General features: G+C 28.9%; 3 protein-coding genes across 5 annotated transcripts; 2 read left to right on the top strand and 1 right to left on the bottom strand.

Annotated features, from left to right (window-relative positions):
* The first annotated feature begins 5,491 nt into the window (after nt 1-5,491).
* Nucleotides 5,492-9,549, top strand: LOC123262601 (probable cytosolic oligopeptidase A). The gene is made up of 4 exons (XM_044724857.1): nt 5,492-5,674; nt 5,760-5,923; nt 6,638-7,205; nt 8,086-9,549. Exons 1-4 carry the CDS (start codon nt 5,583-5,585, stop codon nt 9,458-9,460), a joined length of 2,199 nt encoding a protein of 732 aa, XP_044580792.1. The 5' UTR covers nt 5,492-5,582; the 3' UTR covers nt 9,461-9,549.
* A 53-nt stretch (nt 9,550-9,602) lies between these two features.
* Nucleotides 9,603-11,908, bottom strand: LOC123262603 (syntaxin-8). The gene is made up of 6 exons (XM_044724861.1): nt 11,739-11,908; nt 11,496-11,667; nt 10,706-10,900; nt 10,324-10,565; nt 10,160-10,252; nt 9,603-9,858 (listed from the first exon to the last, which is right to left on the bottom strand). The coding sequence occupies exons 2-6, from the start codon at nt 11,528-11,530 to the stop codon at nt 9,698-9,700; spliced, it is 726 nt and encodes a 241-aa protein (XP_044580796.1). The 5' UTR covers nt 11,531-11,667; nt 11,739-11,908; the 3' UTR covers nt 9,603-9,697.
* A 97-nt stretch (nt 11,909-12,005) lies between these two features.
* LOC123262602 (transmembrane protein 184B) lies at nt 12,006-18,806 on the top strand. 3 transcript variants are annotated; one of them, XM_044724859.1, is made up of 6 exons: nt 12,006-12,631; nt 14,056-14,266; nt 14,333-14,927; nt 15,802-16,043; nt 16,143-16,227; nt 18,547-18,806. In XM_044724859.1, the coding sequence occupies exons 2-6, from the start codon at nt 14,072-14,074 to the stop codon at nt 18,720-18,722; spliced, it is 1,293 nt and encodes a 430-aa protein (XP_044580794.1). In that variant the 5' UTR covers nt 12,006-12,631; nt 14,056-14,071; the 3' UTR covers nt 18,723-18,806. The 3 variants fall into 3 exon arrangements, with proteins under 3 accessions (XP_044580794.1, XP_044580793.1, XP_044580795.1); XM_044724858.1 differs by having other exon boundaries at nt 12,007-12,631; nt 14,051-14,266; nt 18,547-18,805; XM_044724860.1 differs by lacking the exon at nt 18,547-18,806 and adding an exon at nt 16,822-17,085 and having other exon boundaries at nt 12,010-12,631; nt 14,051-14,266.
* Nucleotides 18,807-19,151: the final 345 nt, after the last annotated feature.

Here is a 19,151-nt window from a genome sequence, read left to right as displayed (position 1 = left end):
CGGAGCACAATCGCTGTCCGCTGTGGATTTACTTTGGGTGTGTGAGTCTAGATGCTTCTATGTGTCGTATAGAATAGTTCACTCACTGTAGATAGGACTGTACTTGTATAACCAGTCTAAACTATACAGTCCCAACTCGACATAGGTAAAGATCTTGTAGATCTTGCTCGAACAGCGAACAGTAGAACAGTGTAGGTGGCAGAGGGACAAAGACATTGACAGCGTTGACGTATATATCACGATCACGTGGTAAATCAATGTGAGAGTTGAGAGTCACGTAGCACCTATCATCTACACACTTATACACACTCACTACAGGTTACACATAATATATAAATTATATATTGGTATTGACAAATAATTATTGTAGTAATATATAAATTATGATACTGAAGTTAGCTGAAATTTTTAATTTTTTGATTTTTTTTTAATAATTAAATTATAACTAAAAAATATTTTTAAAAAATTGCACTTATAGTTTTTGAAGTTTTTTACTAATGAAAATTTGTTTTTATTTTTTTGTAATCATTTTTTTAATGAAAAAAAATCTTAAAAATTGTTAAATGTCGGCTAACTTTATTAATATAGTTTTTGATGATATTTCTTATGACACTGAAGAAGAAAAATTGGTGAAAAATTTGGAAACTAAAGAACTAAATAGACAAGATGACAACGGGTTTACTGCAATTCATTATTTATTCAAATATCAATCTTTTAATTTTTATTTACAATCTTACCGACTTAAAATTCTAAAATCATTATATGAACGCGGAGCAAACTTAGATACGATGGGTTCTAATGGTCCAGAAAGTTTACCTATTCACATAGCAGCTTTTCACGGATATGTTGATATGTTGGAGTTCTTATTAAATAAATAATAGTTTAAAAAAACTAAAAACACGCTTTTTATAGAAAACCAAACTAAAAAATAGAAAATAAATTTTAATAAATTTAAATTAAGAATAGTGTTAAAAATTTCAATAAATATAAATTAATAATAGTGTAAATAAAAAAATGTATTTTATTTTAAAAAAAGCGTGGGGTGCTTTTTAAGATATTATCAAAATGATAATCACTCTACTCATATCTGTCAATAAAATATTTATAACTATTGACACCATGCACCCCACGCTTTTTAAAATAAAATACATTTTTTATTTACACTATTATTAATTTATATTTATTGAAATTTTTAACACTATTCTTAATTTAAATTTATTAAAATTTATTTTCTATTTTTAGTTTGGTTTTCTATAAAAAGCGTGTTTTTAGTTTTTAAACTATTATTTATTTTTACTTTTAGTTTGGTTTATTTATAAAAGCGTGATTTTTTAGTTTTTTTAAACTATTATTTGTTGATTATCAAAAATATTCAGGCGCGCAAATTACCCACGGAGAGTTACATACTGACAAACTGACATACAAGTGAAGCTAATATAAAGCGTGTAAAAAACCTACGGAGGAAAACACCTGGTTTCGAAATATAACTTCGGGATGGTCATCAGAGGATTCCGGGTTGATGTACGGGTTTATCTGTGCCATTCCCGATGAAAACCTACGGAGGAAAACACCTGGTTTCGAAATATAACTTCGGGATGGTCATCAGAGGATGACTAGGAAGGTCATCACCTGGGTTCTAGGTTGATAATAATCAAAATTTAAATAATATCATTATGGTAGTCTCTTTATGCGAAGGAGAGTTACATACTGACAAACTGACAAACTGACAAACTGACATACAAGTGAAGCTAATAAAAAGCGTGTAATAAAAAGCGTGTAAAAAGCAAACTTATTTTAGCTTGAAATCATAAATTTTCGTAAAATGAAATTGAGACATTTAATTATTGAAGATATATATGTCAAACATTTGTTTGGATATTCAGTTTACACAGAAGAAGTTAAATTATTGGAAAAAGATATCATTAAAAATTCAGTTAGAAAATATAAAAATATAATTCCCATAATGAAATCTCATCAAGTTTTCTTTGGCTCCAGCGAAATGTCTATTTATGATGTAGTCACTGCGTCTTATGGAACATATGAAAAAGTGGCAAGAAATATGATAATTTTCATCCAATTTGTATGATTTTTCCCGCTTCTGGTGATATAGACACTATCTATCAAATTATTTCAGAACGATTACAAGCAACCAAGAGACGAATTGTTATCCGTGAACAGTGGAAAAAATTGGTGTTAAACTTGATGACTTCTTGCCTTTTACCCTACAACTATCTTTTACAGATCTTTGAATATCTTACCAACAACAAATGGCAATATTTTAATGAAATGTATGCTGATGATAATTGTTAATTTCAATTTTTTGTTAGTGAATAGTTTTATTGTAATTTCAATTTAATTATTATGTAAAATAAATAATATTTTTAAAAGTTATGGTAAAAACGCTGGCATTTTTGTGCTGCCAAAAAATTGTAACTTATTTAGATGATGATGAGTTGGAAATATTTAATATTCAATTTGAGAACATCGATGAATATTTCTCTGAGAGTTAATAAGTCTTTTTTATATTTAGTGCAGTAATAACTAATTAATTAGTGATTAATGTTTATATTTATTGTTTATTATTTACATGTGCAGACATTACTTTAACATTAATTTTAACTAGGCATCATTAAATAAGAAATTATTTTCGTTATAACTTTCGAGCTATAATTTATAATTTAAAAAATAATAAACCAATTAATTGATGTAGAATTATGATAAACATTTAAATAAATTACAAATTTTATATTCTAATTAACTGGATAATCGGATAATCTTGTTTAATTTAATTATGGAACATTTTTAATTTCAGCATTGCCTGAAAGATCATCCTGCTAAAACATCTTCGTGTACGCGGTTGTGTTTGAATTTAACTATATAGAGTATGCTCTTCTCCTCATGGTAGATCGTTGCTCCAGGTTGAATGTTTTGAGTGATGATATCATTCGAATTCTCCAAGTTGAAGTTGATTGGTCTTGTATGGAATGAAGGTTCTCTAAACATCTAATTACCTTCTCCGATTATGGGTGGAGAAGGAATTGGGAAATCAACGACCTAATAATAAAAAAATTAATAAAATAAATAAAATTTTGTATTATTTTGTAGATAAGATTTTGACCTCGTTGTCCAATCTGTTGGAGTTTTCCATCGTCGAGCTTTTTTTTTTCGTGTACACGTTTATAAATTTTATTTGTTGAACTGTCGAGGTCACTTTCAATACTAAAATTGAAAATAATCCCGATGATTAGTGTACCTAGGAAAATTCGGGAAATTTGACTGGAGTCGGAAAAAGGACAATTAAGTCCCGCCTTTCTGCATACATCTAATCATTTTTGATAGTATTAGTCAAAATAAAGGGTTGCGGTCAACCAGTCAAATCGACAACATTTCGAATTATCAAAAATCCAGAATATTAAAAATTCCGCTACATTCAAAGTTTATAAAATACATTAGCTTAAATAGTATATCAGCCGAAAAACAATTTTATAAATTATAAAACACTGAGCTCTCGAATATAGGTAACCATAAATCTTATATTCCTCAAGAGTTAAAATTAATTTAATTTAGAATAAATAATAGTTTAAAAAAACTAAAAACACGCTTTTTATAGAAAACCAAACTAAAAAATAGAATTTCAATAAATATAAATTAATAATAGTGTAAATAAAAAAAATGTATTTTATTTTAAAAAGCGTGAGGTGCATGGTGTCAATAGTTATAAATATTTTATTGACAGATATGAGTAGAGTGATTATCATTTTGATAATATCTTAAAAGCACCCCACGCTTTTTTTTAAAATAAAATACATTTTTTTTATTTACACTATTATTAATTTATATTTATTGAAATTTTTAACACTATTCTTAATTTAAATTTATTTTCTATTTTTAGTTTGGTTTTCTATAAAAGCGTGTTTTAGCTTTTTAAACTATTATTTATTTTTACTTTTTAGTTTGGTTTATTTATAAAAGCGTGATTTTTTAGTTTTTTTAAACTATTATTTGTTGATTATCAAAAATATTCAGGCGCGCAAATTACCCACGGAGAGTTACATACTGACATACTGACATACTGACATACAAGTGAAGCTAATAAAAAATAATTATTTATAAATATTATAAATACGGGGAATCAGAGTTCGATTTCGGAGAGCGAGCCTGAGAAACGGCTACCAGAACCAAGGAAGGCCGCAGGCGCGCAGATTACCCACGGAGAGTTACTGACATACTGACAAACTGACAAACAAACAAACTGACATACAAGTGAAGCTAATATAAAGCGTGTAAAAAGATTCTTTCCGACGTATATTCATCCGAATAATGATTCGGCCGAAAATTACTCATCCAAATAACTATATACTTACATTTTTCGGTTAAATTAGTGTTCGCCTGTTTATTCATTTTGGCGTAAAAATTTTCGTTATGTTTTGCACGCCTCATAGCGCGAAGCGCGTGAGGTTGTGCTTTATACTCGACTCGTCAAGTTCAAGCAATTTTGTGATCTTTTAATGCCTCTATCACAACCATATTACACTTATTCAATAATATAAGTAGACGTACACCGAAAAACACTTAAATTAAACCATCTTTTACTTTCTAAAATCATTTCATGTTGCTATTTTGAAAAAAAAAACGTTTTGAAAAAAATTTTACGTGGACGTCCGGATGTCACCCCATTTTGGATGTACCAACGATTACTCCCGAACAAATTGATATTTCAAGACCGGACCTTTTTTATTAGTTTAAGAATTCGATGAACTGGGTCCGTATTTCATATCAGTGGCCTAGCTTATGTATTTTTTTTTTTAATTGAATTTTTATTAAAATTCACGGATACAACCGTACAAAGCCAAACGAACTTTTCTTATTTGTCACGTGAAAACTTTGGCGCCACTTGATCAAGCTAGATTTTTTTAGACTGCGTGCGCATATGACAAGAAAAAAGGGCGCCGATATTTAAAAAAAAAATAAAAAATACTCTGTAAGAAATTACTTAATTATAATTTTTTTTTTTTAATTAATTATACAATTAATTTTTTTCTTAAAAAATGATTGAGCGTTATGAGGCGTGCACTTTTGGACTTTCCAAACTTTTTTAATTTATTGAAACTTCGTAACTTTGAAAGATTTTATTGATATAGCTTTAGTTTTTTCTTTATTCAAGATTATATTTTTCAGAATTTTAAAATTTGTAAAATTAATTATTTTAAATTACATTTTATATTTACTTTCTAAGTTCTAGTAATTTATTAATTCCTAATATTGTCAGTCTGACTAGTTGACTGCAACCCAAAATAAAGAAAAGTATTTAAATTTGAATAAAAAAAAAGTTTCCGCGCCATTTAAAATTATTTAACAGTTACGCTATTGCCATCGAGTAGTATAGAAGATCCTAGAAATAATAATAACAATTAATGGAAAAACTTAGTTTTTACATTATCAACTGTTGACAAAGTAAAATGGCGTGAAATAAAATATATTGCATATATTTATAACACAGTGTGTAAATATTAAAAACTCCAAAATTGCATTTTTTTATGAAAGTAAATAACGTGGAAATATCGCCGATTTGATTTTAAAAAATGGCGATATCATTCTGCGCAAAGAGAATTAAAATTCTCAAAAGTTATTCCTTTAACAAACTGACAGTTCGTAATAATGGATTTATTATACTGTAAATATTTTTTTACTTGATTAAATTTTATATTTTTAGGTTAAAGTTACATATTTAAATTATTTTAATTTCATTTAAAAATTAGTCTTCCAGAAATTGGGGAAGATTTACCCGAAAAAGACCCTCTTATTAAAGCGGATGGCTTTCCAGAGTTTAATACCTTCTCAGTGGAGCGTGCCATGGCTGCTGTAGGCAAGGAAACCACCACTTACGAGCAGGAGGTCCAGAAGCTCGAGCAGCAGATTACAAGTGAGTTTTTTAATTAATTTATAAACTATTTCTTCAATTAAAAAATAACTTAAATTTATAATAGAAAATTAAATTAGCTGACATCTTAGAATTTTTAGAATTTTTTTTTATTAAAAAATAATTTTTTTAAAATTAAAACAAAAATTTTCACATGTAGAAAATTTTTAAAATTATCCGTGGAATTTTTTAAAAATAGTTTTTTAGTTCTAATTTTTAATTAATAAAAAAAAATCTCTAATTTTCGAGCGTCGGCTAACTTAATTTTCATAAATTTATATGACATTAAAGTTAGCAGTCGCTTGACCATTTTTTAATTTTTTTTAATAAATAAATTTGCTCCGAAAAATTATTTCTAAAAAATTGCATTTTTTATTTTCTAAATGTCAATGTTTTTTCCTCATTTTCTTTCACATAATTTATTTGTTGAAAAAATTCTTAAAATTATAAAATATCTGCTAAATTAATTTTCATTTAATTTAATGAAAATTAAGTTAGCCGACATCTAGAAACTTTTAGAAATTTTTTTATTGAGAAATTATTACAAAAAAAAAAAAAAAAAAAAAAAAAAAATTTCACTTGTAAAAAACTTGAAAAACTATCAGTGCAATTTTTTAAAAATATTCTTTAGTTTTTATTTAATAAATAAAAAATAATTAAAAAATTGAAAATGTCGGTTAACTTTAGTATTATTTTAATTTAATAAAATGTTTTTAGTGAAAAACAAAGTTGACATTGTCAATGACCTGATAAATCCCTTGGAGCTGTTGCATGTCAGGTTGCACACGACCTGGAACATCACCAAGGCGCTTTATTTCGGGAACCAGAGCCTCATGCCGACCCAGTACTACGAGTCCATCCACACTAACATGGCAAAAGCAAACTCCGTGCCCCACATGAGTGTCCCGCTGTACAAAGCTTGGAAGAAAGCTCTGGAGAATCCAGACAGCAATCTTACACCCGCTCAGCAAAAAATCATCGAGAAGCACGCTCTGGAGGGCAGGTTGAACGGTCTGGACCTCGAAAGAAAGAAGCGGGATCGTTTCACGTACTCGAATATTAAAATCAACCAGAAGAGGACCGACTTTGCTCAGTTAATTAAATTCGCGACTAAGATGTTCCGCACGACGATTGACAATCCTCATATATTCAAAGAATTCCCGGAGGAGTTTTTGAAGTTCACGGCTGTTAATCCTAATGAGTATGAAAAGGGTCCGTGGAAAATTACTCTAGAGCCACACATTGTTGATACTTTTATGCAATATTGTCCAGATCGAGATCAAAGGTAAGGATTGAAAATTTTATTACTTTTTAAATTCATTAAATCTAACTAGCAATCTTGCAGTCACCATGTAAACTATAAAAAATTGAAATTTTGGTATATTAAATAATCAATTTTATTAAATTGCACTGTACTTTCTTAAATATTGACGTTTTTAAAGATATAAGCTCATCCTGATGTTACATTCATCAAGAGCTTTCATTTGAGTATCCACATGCATTTTTTATATATTTTTCATATATACATATTTATAATATATATTTTTAAGATGTAAGCTCATACTGAGGTTACATTCATCAAGAGCTTTCATTTGAGTACCCACATGCATTTTTGATATATTTTTCATATATACATATATATAAATATATAAAATATATTTATATATATGTATATATATATATATATACATATATATAAATATATAAAATATATGAAAAATTGATGTGGGTACTCAAATGAAAGGTCTAAACGAGTGTAACATCAAGATGAGTTTATATCTTTAAAAATGTCAATAGTTGACAAGAAACAAGGTCATTTCTTAATTATTTTCATTCAATTGCACTGTACTTTCTTAAATATTGACGTTTTTAAAGATATAAGCTCATTTTGATGTTACACTCATCAAGAGCTTTCATTTGAATACCCACATGCATTTTTGATATATTTTTCATATATATACATATATATATGAAAAATTGATGTGGGTACTCAAATGAAAGGTCTTGATAAGTATATAATCGGGATGGGCTTATATCTTTAAAAATGTCAATATTTCACAAGATACAAGGTCATTTCTTAATTAAGAGTAATATATATATTATAAAACACTGTAATTGTTGATATATGGTCACAGGTAGTAAAAAAATAAATAATTTTACTACAGGTGGAACGTTTGGCAAGCCTTAGTCAGCCGCGGAGCGCAGCGCGGCGAGAACACTTTAAGAACCAGTTCCACCCTCGAAGACATCCGTGACCACAAAATGGAGCAAGCAAAACTCCTCGGCTACAAATCCTTCTCCCACATGAGCATGGAGACCAAAATGGCGGGCAGCCTAGAGAACATCTACCGGGTGATGGACAACCTCCTGGAGATAGCTCGCCCTGCTCAAGAGAAAGAATTCTCAGAGCTGACCAAGTTCGCGAAAGACCGCGGGTTCACCGGCGAGCTGATGGCCTGGGACATCGACTACTGGAGCAGAAAGTACGCCAAGAGCGTGTATAACTTCAACGAGGAAGCTACGAGAGACTACTTTCCCCTCCCACAAGTCCTCAAAGGTCTCTTTAAATTGATAGAAAATTTATTCGACGTCCAGATCGTCGAAGCTCCTGTAAAGCCCGACGTGTGGCACGCAGACGTAAGATTCTTCGAAGTGTACGACCTGGCTGCCCAGTCACCGCAGCCGGTCGCTCATTTCTACCTGGACCCTTACGAGCGAGGCCGCAAGATGGTCTCTGCTAAAACAGCTTCCTGGGCAGTTCCGATCCAGCCGAGGAGCTTGGTGGCCGAGAAGAAGCCCCTGGTGGCTTTGATCTTCAACTTCAAGCCTCCGGTAGGCGACAACCCGTCGCTGCTCACCTTCCAGGACGTGACTTATCTCTTCAAGCAAGTCGGCCATGCTCTGCAGCATCTTTTAACCAAGGTTGACTACAGCATGGTCGGAGGCACCAACTACGTCCAGTGGGACGCTGTGGAGGTCAACAGCAATGTCTTCGGCAACTGGCTTTATGAACCAGAGGTGTTAAATTCCATTTGCAGGCACCACAAAACAGGTGAGTCGATGCCAGCTGACCAGCTGGAGAGCATCCACCAGATGCGCAGGCACATGGCCGGTTACAAACTCTGCAAGGAGCTCTATTTTGGAAGGCTTGACCTGGTCCTTCATGAGACTCCGGACTTTTGGGTTCCAATTGTCGCTAAATTGTATAAACAGCACTTTGTCTTTCCGCTGGATAAAATGGACTCGCATTTGACATCCTGGAGCGCGATTTTTTCAGAAAACATGGGTGCTGCTTACTACAGCTACCTTTGGGCAGAAATGCTCGCTGCTGATGTCTACAGTGCCTTCCAGGAAATTCCACAAGGGGATAATGGTAAAGACCTCAGGAAACAAACTGGAGCTAGGTTTAGGGAGACTTATCTCTCCTTGGGTGGTAGTGTCCATGCTAGTCAAGTTTTTAGACAGTTCCGTGGCAGAGATCCTAATTATGAGGCTTTGTTAAGAAATGTTGGATTAAAAGATGATGAAGTTGATGATTGATTTTTTTAAAGGATTGATTTGCATTTTTGCAAATCTGGTTGACTGATTGTAAAATACTTCTGAGCGCTATTTTTTTTTTTTTAAATTCATTTGAAATAATTATGTATTAAATGTATATTCAGTTAAATTTATTTAGTGTATATCTATATAAGCGATTAAATTTTAAAATACTTAACAATTTATTACTTAGTGGTTTAATAAAAAAAAATATAAATGTATATACGCTCGAGTTAATTTTTATACAACAGCAACGCAAATTATGCTGATGAACAATAAAATTATTACAACCCAGTACCCACAAGTCCGGTCTTTTCTCTCAATAAAACGAATTTGTCTTGTTCCGTCTATCAATCTTTCGTCGGTTTGCTCCATATGCTCGGCTAGATCATCAATTATTTCTGAAAAAATTTTTAAATTAAAAAAAAATTTATTTAATTGTTATTTTTAAAGATATAAGCTCATCTCGATGTTATACTCATCAAGAGCTTTCATTTGAGTACCCACATGCATTTTTCATATATATAATATATATAAATATATAAAATATATGAAAAATTGATGTGGGTACTCAAATGAAAAGTCTTGATGAGTGTAACCTCGGGATGAGCTTATATCTTTAAAAATGTCAATATTTCACAAGATACAAGGTCATTTCTTCATAAAAGTCCATAATATTAATAATATAGATTAATATCTCACCATTCTGATGGTCTACTTCAGTGTGTATCGTCTGGGCTATTGTTTTCTGTCTTGTTATCACTTTGTACAGCTCATCAAGGCCCCGCTCTTGCTCTAAAAAATCAAATTAATTATCATAATTATAATTAGTGTAATAAAAAAAGAAAAAAAAAATTTTTTTGTACCTAACAAAGCAGCTTCATTCTGAGACTTGAGATCAACGACACTAACATTCTGATCTTGGTCATTCTGGTCGTCCCAACCGACCGTTCCACCTTCAGCAAACGCCGAGCTTGAATTTCCAAACAAACTAGGCCTTTCAGAAGCAGCTGGGTTCATTTTCACGTCATACAGACGCTTTATTTTGACGTAGTTACTTTGGAGCTGTTCTATCTGGCGGGTACGTCTTTCTGCTTCATCTACAGTTCTATTTTTTTTTAATTAAGAAACTTATTGAGTTTATTTTTATAAAAAGTTATTTTTATTTTATTATAAAAATTAAAGTATAATAGTTATAATAAAAATTAAAGTATTTGAAGAATTTTTATAAAGAATTGAAAAGGATACATAACCCGAAGTTTTAAAGCTTCAGAAACTTTTTTCTTCAATTGAGAAATATGATCCGAATACTGATTCATTTGGAACCTAATATTCGCAGATAAACTAGCGAATGCTAATGAAGCTTTTGGTTTGCTCTGTCGCTGATTGAGCTGCTCCATAATTTCATCAAGAAGTTTTGCGCATTCATCATGCTGCGTGATCCTATTTAATTAAAATTTATTTATAATTTATTAATTAAAAATTTATTTACTTTTTAATAAAAAATTCTGACAATTAAATTTATTATAAAAAAATTCATAAACTACAAAAATTATTGTAAATAATTAAAAATAATTTATTACAAAAATCCTAACTGTCAATAAAATTACACTGAAGTTTATAAACGTTATAAATGTTTTGTAGAATTTTATAGAAATAAAATTATAATAAAAAAAAATTAAATAAATAAATTCCACAAGTAAAAATTTAAGAAAAGAGTGAAAATTTTTTATTGTAATTTAATTGTTCCAAAAATAAAAAAAATTGATCAAAATTAATTTAACATATATTTAATAATTTTAAAAATTTTATAACAAATAAATTATAGCAAAAAAAAATTGACATGTAGAAATTTAAAAAAATAAAAAAATCTAATTTTTTGGAAAAAATCTATTTGTTAAAAAAAATTAAAAAATAGTTGTGACTGCTAACTTTAATGTCATAAAAAATTGACAGTTCTCAGCCAACTTCAGTATTATTAGTTAACTTCAGTGTTGCAAAAATTAAAACATAACCCATAAATAATTAAAAAATTTACCAAGGATCATTGTCATCCAAATAAATTAAAGCCATATCAAAAAATAGAAATGACAGGCACGTGGTATAACTTCTGACTTATTTAATTCGGTTAGTCCTTATCTCCGCCATACTTTCCTTATCATCATCATTGATAGCTCCTCCAATAAAACATAAATGTCGATCAACTCGATCTGGAATTACATTTTTTTTCTTTAACAAAAGAATTAAAAATAGTAATTTAATGACTGTCACCAATACTCACAATATTCTCCAAGAATTATCCATATAATATAAAAATAACAATATATGTGTGTATAAATATACCACTGATTAGTAGACAGCAGTGACGACAACAGAGTACCTGCGCATGCGCGCTGCTTATTTCTGAGTTTAGTGTTTTAGTAATTGTAAAAGCATCGGAAAATCACACTGCTGCATTACACACACATGTCACATGTGTTTACACACATATATATATATATATATTTATGAAGTGCAGGTGTAGGTAGTATATAATATGATTGGCAGCAAACAACACTAGCGCGCAGCTTGAGTCAGTGAATAAAGGGACGCGTGCGTAAGAGCATGTAAAAACTAGACGGTAAAAAAGGAGCGACGTAGTTTAGCCCCAGACAGGTGGAAGTTAAAGTGAGAAGGTTGAACACGAGTTTTCCTGGATCTGAACAGTGGATAAAGTGGCTTATGAAGACAGACCATCAGAAATAAATACTTAGACATTGTTTTCTGGACATGTTTTTATTTCAATAGATAGAGATAGTTGTTTGTACAGAGCAGTGACTAGTGACTAGTGAGTGAGTGTGCCATTGAGCAAGATAATATTTAATTAATGTGAGACCCTGTCTACTTTAAAGAGCCATCTTTAGTTTATTCCGCGGTATCACGTTCCATACGTTTATTGAAAAAATCGACGAGGACGAGTCTTCGAAAATGTCGGGAGAAAGCGAGATTCTCTGGTCGAATCGTTAATCCCATTATTATTACCAGGATCTACTACTAAATATATAAATATTATACCTTGTAACAAGTGCTCATCAACAATAACATCATCTGTATCAATATCAACATCTTGCTACGCAAAAGGTCTCCAGAACAGTGATAACACATCTGGGATTTAAGTCTTCCGGATTTTAACGGGTCAGTAAATTATTTATTTTATTTATTTTAATACAAAAAAAAAAAATAATAATAATAATTGTACATGTAGTATTTTGACGTTTCATGGAGTTGCGCTATGCGCGCAACTCTCACATATTATTATGTATTATTACTGAATTATTATTACTGAGTATTGTTATTATTGTTGTTGTTATTTTTTGTTTGTTGGAGTGTATGTGGCTTTCCAGTTACTTAGATTATGAAGGAGTTTATTGTGGTGAAATGTTATCTCAAAAAGTACCTCAAGGTTAACTTGATTAGAGAAAAAGAGCTGGAGTTATGTTGTGATATGCATATTGATTTTTAACTTTTTTTATTTATCACCATTGCTGGAATAACTGTTCATAATAATCATACTGAAGTTAGCTGACAACTGTCAATTTTTTTAATTTTAATAACAATAAAAATATTTATTCAGAATTTTTTATGATATAGCAAAGTATGAAAATAAAGTTAGCCGATATCTAAAAAATTTTATGATTTTTTATATTAAAGAATTATTAGAAAAAAAGTAAAAAAAAATTTTTATTTGTTAAAAACTTCAAAAACTAAAAGTGCAATTTTTAAAAAATAATTTTTAGTTATAATTTGATAAATTAAGCAAAATAAAAAAATTAAAAATGTCGGCTAACTTTATTATTATTAGCGAAGTTAGCAAAGATTTAACAATTTTTTATATTTTTTTCATTAATTAAATTAGAACCAAAAAAATATTGTAAAAAATTCTATGCTTTGTTTTTCAAATTTTCTACATGTGGAATTTAAAAAAAATTTTTTTGTTATAAATTTTTTAATAAGAAGAATTTAAGAAATTGTCAGATATCTGCTACTTTATTTTCATAATTTTTTTTAATTTTCACATGTAGAATTTGTTTATTAAATTTTTTATGACATTAAAGTTAGCAGTTGATCATTTTTTTATTTTTTTTAAAGAAATAAATTTGCTCCGAAAAATTATTTCTAAAAAATTGTATTTTTTAATTTTCTAAATGTCAATTTTTTTTGACATAATTTATTTATTAAAATTATAAAATATCTGCTAAATTAATTTTCATAATAATTTCATTGCTAAAAAATTATAACATTAAAGTTAGCAGTCACTTGACCATTTTTTAATTTTTTTAATAAATAAATTTGCTCCAAAAAATTATTTCTAAAAAATTGGATTTTTTATTTTTTTTATTTTCTAAATGTCAATTTTTTTTTCTTATTTTCTTTGACTTTATTTATTTATTAAAAAAATTCTTAAAATTATAAAATATTTGCTAAATTAATTTTCATCAAAAATTTGTCAACTTCAGTGTTATTCACAATAATGATGATAATTATTTAAAAAAAAAAAAAGCAACTGAGGTGATAAGAAATTATTAAACTTTATAGTTGTTATCTCTGTTTCAGTTTAGTATTCAAAAAGCTGCGATGAGTAATACAACAATGGGTGACGTTGAATCTACAGCTTCTTCAGTGGTGTTTAGCTCGACGATTGGGACTATCAGAGAAACCAGCACGATTGTCAATGATATTGAGCCGACTCCAATATTTCTGCAGACACGAGCCGCTCAAGGAATTTCTGGAGCCTTTGTGTGGCTTGCATTGTTCCTTACTTGCCAACAGGTAATTTTTTTTTTTAATTAAAATAAATAATTAAATTAATTATTAATAAAAATGTGGGCATTCTAGATTTATCAGCACCTGAGGTGGTACACAAACCCAACGGAGCAGCGATGGATCGTCCGTATTCTGTTCATCGTCCCGATTTACGCGACTCACTCTTGGATCTCTCTGCTGTTCTTCAACAACGAGAGCTACTACGTGTACTTTTTTACAGTCCGTGACTGCTACGAGGCGTTTGTAATTTACAATTTTTTGTCACTGTGCTACGAGTACCTGGGAGGCGAGGGGAACATCATGTCGGAGATCCGAGGCAAGCCGATACGCTCGAACTGCCTCTACGGCACCTGGTGTCTGGTCGAAAAAACCTACACCATCGGATTCCTCCGGTTTTGCAAGCAAGCAACCCTGCAGTTCTGCCTGGTCAAGCCCGTCATGGCGTTTGTTATTATCATCCTGCAGTCGCTGGGCCACTACAGAGACGGAGACTGGTCTCCGGACGGCGGATATATCTACATAACTGTTATTTATAATATCAGCGTCTCACTAGCCCTCTACGGACTCTTTTTGTTTTACTTTGCCACTCGGGACTTGCTTACGCCTTTTGAGCCAGTTCTTAAATTTTGCACTATCAAGAGTGTTATCTTCTTGTCATTTTGGCAAGGTAAATATTTTATTTATTTATAGTCAATAAAATTATGTATTTAGGCTGCATTCGAAAATACTATATCTCTAGATACATTATTAAGAAATTACCTTGTAGCTTGAGAACTATTGACATTTTTAAAGATATAAACTCATCCCGATGTTACACTCATCAAGACTTTTCATTTGAGTACCCACATGTATTTTTGATATATTTTTCATGTATACATATATATAATATATATAAATATATGAAAAATTGATGTGGGTACTCAAATAAAAGCTCTTGATGAGTATAACATCGGGATGAGCTTATATCTTTAAGAACGTCAATAGTTAAGAAAGTACAGTGCAATTTAACAAAATCAATTATGAAATGACCTCGTATTTCGTGAACTATTGACATTTTTAAAGATATAAGCTCATCCTGATGTTACACTCATCAAGACCTTTCATTTGAGTACCCACATCAATTTTTCATATATTTTGTATATTTATATATATGTATATATAAAAAATGCATGTGGGTACTCAAATGAAAGCTCTTAATGAATGTAACATCAAAATGGGTTTATATCTTGAAAAATGTTAATAATTAAGAAATAACCTTGTATGTCGAGAACTATTGATATTTTTAATGATATAAGCTCACCCTGACATTACACTCTTCAAGACCTTTCGTTTGAATACCCACATCAATTTTTCATATATTTTATATATTTATATATATTATATATATGTATACATGAAAAATATATCAAAAATGCATGTGGGTACTCAAATGGAAGCCCTAAATGAGTGTAACATCGGGATGAGCTTATATCTTTAAAAACAGTGCAATTTAACAAAAGTCATTATTTAATAAAACAAAATTTGTTTTATTTTAATTAAAGGTGTCTTACTTGCCGTCCTGGAAAAAGCTAACGTAATTTCTCCAGTAATAGACAATTTGGGTCATGCAACTAGCGCTGGTACAGTATCAGCTGGCTACCAAAACTTTTTGATCTGTATAGAAATGCTTTTCGCGGCAATAGCTCTGCGTTACGCTTTTCCGTACCAAGTTTATGCGGCCGGTTGTGTCACCGATTCCCGAGGCCGCAGTGTCACTATGCAAAGCATCAGCAGCAGCTTAAAGGTTTATATTAGTAAATCAATTAAATAAAATGAGTCCGCATTACATATTATTACACATTACATATTAACATTAATAATAACATTTATTATTTCTCTGAAGGAAACAATGAACCCCAAGGACATTATGACTGACGCCATCCACAATTTCCATCCTCAATACCAGCAGTATACACAGTACAGTTCTGGTATGTCCAAATCAAGTTTATATGAAAGTAATAATTTTATTTAGTGCATCATCAATGTTTATTAATTAATATTAATATATATAACAATAACAATAACAACAATAACTTTTTGATGCAAGTTAATCAATAATCATTCAAAATAATGTCATAACAATAATAATATAAATGATGTACATTTATCACAGCATGATACTAATATAAAGCATGTAAAGCGAGTTAATAAAAGCATGTACGTTTTTTATTTCATTAATTTTATTTATTGATTTTTATTAATGTTAATTATGTTGCATGTGTATGTTTTATTGTTTTATTAGAATTTTTTATAATAATAATAATAAAGCCGCTATTTTAAACGCACTCGCATAATACTTGACTTTTAACTTTTGTTTTATGATTTATTATTATTTTATTATTTATTATTTTATACACTTATTTTAAAAATAAGCAATTTATGGATAAGGTGGCGGTTTATTTAATCGTGTGGAGTACATACACTTTTAATAATAATAATAATAATAATAATACGAATTGAGGAAGTAGCGTCGAGATAAACAACGTCTGACAAGTGCTTTCTTTTTTTGCTATTTTTTTCAGACGTCAATACCAACTTGCCGTACGAAAAGCTGTGAGAATTTCAGAGCCAATCGCATTTTTTAAATTCAACACTGACAATATCAACTTTCAAGAAATTTTATTTATAAAAATTATATTATTAAAATAATAATTCTTTTTTTTTTTTTTTTAGGATTCAATTGGCATAACACTGAATAAAATACTCTGTTTTTTTTTTCTCTGGTGGATTTTAGTCTACTGTTTTATACAATAGATTTTTTATTACGGTCGCAGTACTTTTATTAACTTAATAAATTTTTTAAGATTAAACTAGCAACCTTGCAGTCACTATGTGACTTGTTAACCATAAATAAATAAAATTTTGTTTGATTAAATAATGAATTTTGATAAATTGCACTGTACTTTCTTAAATATTGATAGTTTTAAAGATATAAGCTCATCCTGATGTTACTCTCATCAAGAGCTTTCATTTGAGTACCCACATGCATTTTTTATATATTTTTCATATATACATATATATATATAATATATATAAATATACAAAAAATTGATGTGGGTACTCAAATGAAAGCTCTTGATGAGTGTAATGTCAAGGTGAGCTTATATCTTTAAAAATGTCAATATTTCAAAAGATACTTATTAAAATGCCCTGTACTTTCTTAAATATTGACATTTTTAAAAATATAAGCACATCCCGATGTTACACTCATCAAGAGCTTTCATTTGAGTACTCACATGCATTTTTGATATATTTTTCATATATACATATATATAATATATATAAATATATGAAATATATGAAAAATTGATGTGGGTACTCAAATGAAAGGTCTCGATGAGTGTAACATCGGGGTGAGCTTATATCTTTAAAAATGTCAATATTTCTCAAGATACAAGGTCATTTCTTAATTATAAATCTTGAGAATGATATGAAACCTTGAAAAGGCACAAATTCAAGTCAAGACCTTTACAATGACACTAAATTTCACTAAAAAAACCAATTTTATCATTTGTGCGTAAAATTTTTGCATTTAATGTATTAATTTATTTATTAACTATAATATTGTGGTAAAAATTTTTTAAACCACATTTTGTGAGTAATTATAAAATTAAAAATTAAAAATTAAAAATTCACCAGAGGTAATTTACTTTATTATTTTAATACAAAATAATTTTTACTTGACTCTCTATATCATCAGGGATTACTTTTTCATAAATAAATTTTTTAATAAAATCGTTTTTATAATTTATCAGGTTTGGCGTGATTATCAAAATATTGTACAATAGTATTTAAGCATTTAATCAAGTACTTAATAGATGTGTAATTTTGACAAGATTATTAATTTTTTTTCAATAAATAGAGATAGATTATTATAATAAAAAAATAATAATTTTGACTTGGTATTAATTGATAAAAATAAGCATGATTAATAAAAATATGCATTAACCGAAAAAATGTGCAATGTGTAAAGAACTAGCGAATTTAATGATTTAAATAGGAGTAAGTGAATAATTTATATTTATTAAAATGTTATTGCATGAATAAAGTAGCTTTATATATCGCCATTAATTTTGCATGATTATATGATTAATTATTCCATATGTCATATTTTTAAGAGTTACAATCAACTTGCATTTATTTTTATATCAATATAATAATTAATAAATTAATTAACATTTATGATAGTTATTATTATAAATTATAAATTAATTAAATGGTGTATGGATAATTTGGTAATAAAATAGGTGGTACTAAGAACCAGAGGGGTATGAGAGTTTCGAGCTTTGACCCAGATGATCCCCAGAATATGCCAGTTCCACCACCGCAGAGACGCAACACTTCTCACCAGCGTGTTGCTACTATTTCCCAAAATTATAATGAAAAAACTATGCTGCTAAGTAGCGACGATGAATTCCAGTAGAGATTATTAAATAAATAAATTTTAATTATATGTTAATATAATTACACTGAAAAAAAATTTTTTTTCTCAAAAACTGAGCAATTTTTTGATAAAAAATTAATTTAAATAAAATTTTAAACAATTTTATTTGTTAGTAAAAAAAAAATAAAAAAATTTTTTTACAAGTAAATTGTTGAAAAAAAATTTTTTTTTTTAAATGAGCAATATTATGACAAAAAAATTTTATTTGTTAGTTAAAAAAATCAAAAATTTTTTTTACAATAAATTTTTGGAAGAAATTTTTATTTCAGCTAAAAAAATTTTTTTTTTAATTTTATTTTTTTATACAGAAAATTAATGAAAAAAATTTTTATTTTAGCTAAAAAATAAAATTTTTAACAAATTAATTTATTATTAAAAAAAAAAATATTTTTTTTACAATAAATTGTT

This window comes from Cotesia glomerata, linkage group LG4 (assembly GCF_020080835.1).
Source record: "Cotesia glomerata isolate CgM1 linkage group LG4, MPM_Cglom_v2.3, whole genome shotgun sequence".
Lineage (NCBI taxonomy): Eukaryota > Metazoa > Arthropoda > Insecta > Hymenoptera > Braconidae > Cotesia > Cotesia glomerata.
This window is presented reverse-complemented; position numbering and strand designations above follow the sequence as displayed.

Bases quoted from the DNA above. Each gene is read 5' to 3' on its own strand.
- LOC123262601 (XM_044724857.1), top strand. From the start codon at position 5,583: ATGGCGATATCATTCTGCGCAAAGAGAATTAAAATTCTCAAAAGTTAT. The intron at 5,675-5,759 runs GTAAATATTTTT...TTTAAAAATTAG, and splicing joins AATAATGGATTTATTATACT to TCTTCCAGAAATTGGGGAAG. The intron at 7,206-8,085 runs GTAAGGATTGAA...ATTTTACTACAG, and splicing joins TGTCCAGATCGAGATCAAAG to GTGGAACGTTTGGCAAGCCT.
- LOC123262603 (XM_044724861.1), bottom strand. From the start codon at position 11,530: ATGGCTTTAATTTATTTGGATGACAATGATCCTTG. The intron at 10,901-11,495 runs GTAAATTTTTTA...TTAATTAAATAG, and splicing joins TTGGATGACAATGATCCTTG to GATCACGCAGCATGATGAAT. The intron at 10,566-10,705 runs GTATCCTTTTCA...AAAAAAAAATAG, and splicing joins GCTTTAAAACTTCGGGTTAT to AACTGTAGATGAAGCAGAAA.
- LOC123262602 (XM_044724859.1), top strand. From the start codon at position 14,072: ATGAGTAATACAACAATGGGTGACGTTGAATCTACAGCTTCTTCAGTG. The intron at 16,044-16,142 runs GTTTATATTAGT...ATTTCTCTGAAG, and splicing joins GCATCAGCAGCAGCTTAAAG to GAAACAATGAACCCCAAGGA. The intron at 16,228-18,546 runs GTATGTCCAAAT...GTAATAAAATAG, and splicing joins GTATACACAGTACAGTTCTG to GTGGTACTAAGAACCAGAGG.